Consider the following 6332-nt stretch of genomic DNA (forward strand, 5'->3'; position numbering starts at 1 on the left):
AACCCCAAAAGCGAGCAGGGGAAGGAGAAGGGACAGCAGCCCAGCGGCAGGGCCCCCCCCCGGGTTAGGCAGGCGGAGAGGGGCAGCAGGGGGATCCCACGCGTGTCCGCCCAGCAGCACCCCAAGAAAACTTTGATTATTTTTTTTTCCCGCTTTGTTTTGCTTGGGCGGGCGAGGGGCTGATTTCAGGCACAGAGCCTCCCTTTCCTTCCAGGGCCTCCTCGCCGCCAACCCCACAGCCCCCCGCCGACCCCCCAAAGCCGCCCGGGAAGGAACCCTTCCCCAAACAAAGGCCCGGAGCGCAGCCAGGTCGGGTTATCAGCGCCCCGGCCGCCGAGGGGAGCGCCGGGCTCCCTTCGCCAGATTACAGGGCTTTGACCGATGGCGGGGAAAGAAGATAAAGCCAACTTCCTCGGTTGGTCATCTCCTCTCTGAGCAAACCATCCTGTTGAGCTAATTCCTCCTCGGCTCGCCCTAAGCCCCGTCTTTAAATGCTTTGTCTGCGTCGCCAGGAATAACAGAGGGGATGGGATGGGTCTGTGGCGAGAGGAAAGGGGAAAGGAGACGGGGAGAAAAAAGGAGAAGAAAAAGGGGGAGAAAGGATGAAAAAAGAAGTGGGGGGAAAGAAGAGGGGAAAAAAGAGGAGAAGCAGGGGGAAAGAAAGAAGAGGAGAAGGGGAAAGGGGAGCTGAGGCCCTCAGGAGGAGCAGCAGGAGGAGGGAAGCAGAGGGGATGTGGGGTGCTGGGCCCCCCTCACCTTGTGGTTCTGGTAGGAGGTGACGGCGATGAAGGCAGTCTCCGGGAAGACATGGGTGCAGAAGGCCGTGTTCTTGGAGCCAAAGCCGTTGTTCTCGTCCGCTTTCACGATGTGGAGCCGGGGCTGGTATTTGTGCATGGAGTTCAGGATGATCTGGGCAAGGGGAGAAGGAGAGGACATCCCATGGGAATGGAGGGGCTACAGCACAGCGAACCCCCCCACACTGCCTGAGGATGGGGAGAGGAGGGAGAGGAAGAGGACAGGGGCCCGCAGATCCTCACATCCCCTTCCCCAAAATCTTCGCCCTCTTCAAGGCTCCCTCAGCAGGGCTGATTGCAGTGCTGGGTTTGGGGGGATATATTTCCCAAGGAACCACCCACCCCCAGACAAGGAGCCTGTGATGCTGTAAAAGGTGGCTCCTTATCTGCTGCCCCCACATCCCCTCCCAGCCCTGGGCTGTGCTGCTATGCCCTCCACCCCCAGGGGGGAGCCAGAGCTGCTCCCCAACATGTGTTGGCACCCAGAATCTGCTGCTGGTGGGGGCTCTCCGCCTTCCCAGGCCCTTCACAGCCCCCAAAACCTCCCAGCTCGCCACGATGACCCAGGCATCTCAACACCATCCCCCCCCAGGAGGGCAAGGAGGCAAGAAGGGGGTCTGGAAGCATGGGGGAGCTGGAGGGATTTAGTGTGGGCCCCCCGCAGAGGATGGGAGAGGAGGGTGTTCAAGATAAAAAGCGGTCCCTGCTCAGGACTGGGTTAATCTCGGGGGACTGGGGGGGCAGCGGGGGGCCGCTGGGTCCCGATAATGACTGCCGGACCCTGGCGACAGCGCGACGCAGCGCGCCCCGCCGCCGCCTCCCCGTCCGGGGGGTTTAAGCAAATTGCTTTGACATCCAGGAAAGTCGTAGACATCAACGGTGAACGATCTAATGGTTTTTAATTTCATTACAGCGACTCTAATTGAGAGACTCCTGGTGCAGCTCCTCCTCTGAAGTCCCTTATTGTCCCCTCTGTGCCTTTGGTTTTGGTTCGAGGCACTTTTCCGCAGAGCTGCCTGTTCGCAGCAGGGGATGCCTGGCCCTGTCCCCCCTCCCCAGGACTGGTCCCCAAAACCAGCCTGGGGGGTGGGAGAGGTCCCCCCAGCTGCACTGCTGCGGAGTCTCTGCTCTCCCCCCTGGGAAGGGAATGGGGAAAGCCCTGATCCCTGGAAAGCAGCCGCTTGCAAACTGCTTTGCTCCCAGGCTCCAAGCAAAATGAAAATAAAATTAAAATTATATAAAAAATAATAATTAGTGAAGAAAAAGAAAAAAAAAGTACTCAGAAAAAAAAAAAGAAACAGAAGTTTTGAAATGAGACTGGAGAAAAACACGCTGTTGGAAAGGGATGGTGGGACCTGGATTCGCATACCCGCTTAAGTAATTATATATATTTTTTTATAGATATATATATTATTCATACATGCACGTATATATTTGCTCAGAGGAACACGCATCTTTGGAGACCTCCAAGGAGGGCTGTTTCTGGCTGCAGAATTCACACAAGCTTTCACAGCCCCACAAGTCTAGCAAAGACTTTTTTATGCCCAAGAAACTCTAGCAGGATTTCGATTAATTTTTTTTATTGTATTTAATTATCGTTGCTTTTTTTTTTTTTTTGGATCAAGGGATCCACATGGGTTTAGGTCCTATTTCCTTGGATAATTATGCCTGCTTGACTTTACCTGTTAGCCAAATTCACGGAGGCAATGAGCAGACCGTAACACTCCACGACTATCTGTGAGGTTAAAACCAAGTAGCTAAAAACTCAATTCAAGCGGGCACATTTCGCCCACTCATGGGACTCCAGGCCCTGAGGGGGTCTGCAATCAATTCCCACGCCATGCTGCGAAATAGCCCATTTTTAAGGTTTATGCTTCCATTTTTTGCGGGGGAGAGGGCCCTTCATTGGGGTTCATCCCACCCTCTCAGGGCAGAAAATAACACCCTGCCATCAGCACAAGGGCTTTGGGGATGGGTGACATTGCTGTGACCTTGGTGGGGGAGGGACACGCCATGGGAGAGGGCTGTGAGCACCCGTCAGGCCCCTTCTCCCACCCCCGGCACTTACATGTCCGAAGGGGTCGAGGTGGTTGTTGGTGAGTTTGAGCTTCTGGAAGGAAACCAGCTGCCTCATCCAGTGGGCGCCAGTGGCCGGGGAGTCGGGATGCACGTAGAGGCGCCCGGGCATGGCCGGCTCTGCCTTCCCCGTCACCGACCTGCGTGGGGACACAGGCACTGAGCTCCGAGCCCTCCCGTGGGCTCCTGCTCCCCCATCCACCACCACCCCCCATGGTGGGGTCCCTCCCGTGGGCTCCTGCTCCCCCCCACACCCCCCCCAGTGGGGTCCTTCCCACTCGGGTATCCCCATATGCGCAGGCAGTGTGGTGCTGGGAGGTCGTGCCGTGCTTGGGGAGAAAAAACATTTGCAAACACTGCTCGGGGAACTGATTGAGCTCCCTGGCACCTTTCCCGTGGGAGATGGCTCTCCCTGTTTCCCCGTTTAACCCCATCCTCTCCCTCCTCACCCCCCCACCCTCCCCCGCCAGTTACCAGCACCCCAGCCGGGACCTAGGGCCGTGTACCAATCCCTAAAGATTTTCCTGCCCGGAGATACTCCCTTTTTTAATATAATTAAACTATCGGCTCCACAATAACCAATAACCTCATCGTCAAAGAGGATTACAGTTATTGTTAGCTAATTGCGACAGACTTTTCTCCTTTTTTTTTTTCTTTTTTTCCTGATGCAAGGAGCATACCGGGAGGCTCAGGTGAAGCCCCCACAGCCCAAGAGCCCTCCGCGGCTGGAGGATGAGCCGCTGGTCCCGGGGTGTCCCCCGGCCTGTGCTGCCCACAAAGCCCGGCCCAGAGCTCCCCTCCCTCCCTCTCCTTCCCCCTCCCACGCGTGCCTACCATTTATTATCCGCAAATTTGTATCTGTGGTCATCCGCCGGTACAATATCCATCAACAGTATGTACTTAGTTTTTGGATTGAGTCCAGTGACCTTCACTTTGTAACTGGGGAACATACGCCTATTAAAAAAAAAAAATAATAAGAAGGAGGTACATAAATATATAAGCGGAGATAGGAAAGTTTTCCAAGGTGGTTTTGCATGTGTGTTTGCAGGGGGAGGATGGGACTGGGGTCCTTCCCGAAAGACTGGGGCAGAGGAAGGGTGCATCATCCCCTGGGGTGCGGGAGATGGGTGGGTGGGTGCCGCTGGGTCCCCCTCCAGGTCTCAGCTGAGGCGAAATGGGCGATTTATCGGATCGTAATTACGATTGTTAATTATTCACCTACTCGTGTCCCTGCTCATCTGTTCCTGGTTTTTATTATTATTTGTTTCGCCAAGGCTTTGCCTGTCCCTTCTTTTGAACAAATCTGGCCGTGAGAACTTTTGGAAGCAACTCGCTTCCCTCTCTCCATAAACTGCTGGAAGAAGGAGGGGAGATTGGCCAAAAAAAAAAAAAAAAGTAAAAATATCGATATTTATATAAATATAGAGATTTTAAATACCTATATTCCAACCGGCCCTATGTGTATTAACAGTTCTATGGGCAGATACAAAAAAATAAATAAATACTCCCCTTGCAGGTGTGGGATGGGACGCACAGGGCCAGCAGCAAACACCTGACAAATGCTTGGAAACCCTCGGCTACACACAGAAGACAGGGGCTTTTCGAAATATTTTCCATTACTGCAAGGGCAGGGACTTAAAACACTGATGTTATTTTAGTTTGAGCTTTCCAAATATTTAAAAATAAAGCAGATGAAAATGTAGCCCTGGACTTAAAATACGCAGAAACCAAAACCCCCACACCTCTAAAAATACGGCGCTCCGAGGCTCGGGCTCTTATCTCTGCGATAGGGCACCCGGGCCGGGGCTTAATTCGGTTGTAACAAACTGGAGGTGGGCGGCGGGGGAGGGGGGGGAGAAAAAAGTTCCCAACGAAGAAAGCGGGGATTTCGCTTTACCGTTTTGAGGGAGAAGAAACCAAATTCCACCTGAAGGATGATCTGTAACTCCATCAAAACCACCTGACCCGCAAGAACACGGACTCCTCCAACGCTAAACACGGGGAACTAGATAAATAAGGAACCCTCTCCCCGAGCTCCCCCAAAGCCCCTGCACTGTAAATGTCTATTTTATTGCTCTCCAGATGAGATTTCTGTCCGCTGCGATATTTGTTTGAAATTTCTGCAAGGTGGTTTATGTCTCCCTCCGTGCGCTGGGGTGGGTTTGGGGTTTTTTTTTGGTTTGGTTTTTTGGTGTGGGTTTTTTTTTTTTTCCCCCGTGAACTCGGGTTTTTGGGGATGTCCCTCCGCTGCCCCAACCCCCAGCCCGTGTCCCGGCATCGGGGGTCGGCAGGACCCCGAGCCCCAGGGGCTCCCCTCCCTCCGGGCAGTGCCCCCCATGCACACCCCCCCACTTCGTACCACCTCCCCTTGGACGCAAGCCCCTTCTTTAAAACCGATTTTTCCAGCAGCAGCGAGGTTCAAGGGGAAGGCGAGCCGTGAGACAAATCTATTCGCTAAAACTTCATACAACCAGCTCAGTATTTATTTATTTTTTTTTCCCTCCCTCTTCAGGCTCATTTGGGAAGACCACAACAAATGCCAGATGACAGAGCAAAATGAAAGTTTGCCTCTGCCTTGTTTATTGTGCCCTTGCAATCCAAGGCTACTACCATGTCTACGCGCGGAGGGGGTTGGGTTTTTCCCTCCCCTTCTTCCTCCGAGGATTTTAATTTAAAATCACAACGAAAAAAGCCTCTCTCGGGCTGCCCCCAGTTTGCAGACGGGACTGGAGGGACTATTTTACTGGGTCTCGCTGGCTTAAGCACCCTTCGATTTAAGAGCCCTCCAACATATTAGCATTAAAGATAATATTAAATCGCCACAAACGCACGCAAATATACGCGTATAAGTATCTCTGGGTCGGGTTTACCAAGCGGGTGATGGAATCGATTACGCGCAGTCCCAATAAAGTTGGATTTGCGAGGCTGTATATTTTTCCACACACCCACGCAGACACACAGACAGGCGGACAGAAGCGTGTCTCGGGACGCAGTTAGACCCGCGTGCTCTTTATGTGCGGACACAGCTACCCCCGCATCTAACCCAGCTTTGCTATCGGTGTATAATCAGCAGCTTAGGAGCACATAGACTTTTAAAAGGGGTGGCGGGGCTATATTCGCCTCCATGTGCGCAAAATAAATATAAGAAACTTGTGTAAAGGGCGGGAAGGCGTTGCAAAATCTCAGAAGGGCCGAGCTGCTGCTTTAATTAAAAATAACAGTAGTAATAATAATAATAATAATAATAGTAATAACGAAATCGCCCCGCGAGCTCCTCTAAACAAGGTTAGCTTTTGGCCAAGTGGTTGCAACTCGCGTTCGCCTTGGAAAGCTTCCAAAGGCCTGAAATTGGGATTAACGATCCAACTGTTCTGGTTTAAGAGAGAAGCCAGAAGAAACAATTCCTTCTGAATATATCCGCGCAGGGAGGGCTCTCCGCACGCCCGGCCCCGCCGGGGCATC

The 6332-nt window shown here is 52.9% G+C and overlaps 1 protein-coding gene across 2 annotated transcripts in view; it reads right to left on the reverse strand.

The window, feature by feature from the left end:
* Positions 1 to 6332, reverse strand: part of TBX5 (T-box transcription factor 5) — a 39506-nt gene that overhangs the window by 28143 nt on the left and 5031 nt on the right. For both annotated transcript variants that reach the window (XM_035898343.1, XM_009642847.2), the window contains 3 exons: positions 3705 to 3979; positions 2863 to 3010; positions 757 to 909 (listed from right to left, as the gene is read on the reverse strand). In XM_035898343.1, coding sequence (XP_035754236.1) covers positions 757 to 909; positions 2863 to 3010; positions 3705 to 3979 — 576 coding nt within the window. The remainder of the gene's footprint in view (positions 1 to 756; positions 910 to 2862; positions 3011 to 3704; positions 3980 to 6332) is intronic.

This window comes from Egretta garzetta, unplaced genomic scaffold (genome assembly GCF_000687185.1).
Source record: "Egretta garzetta isolate BGI_Z169 unplaced genomic scaffold, ASM68718v1 scaffold7, whole genome shotgun sequence".
Lineage (NCBI taxonomy): Eukaryota > Metazoa > Chordata > Aves > Pelecaniformes > Ardeidae > Egretta > Egretta garzetta.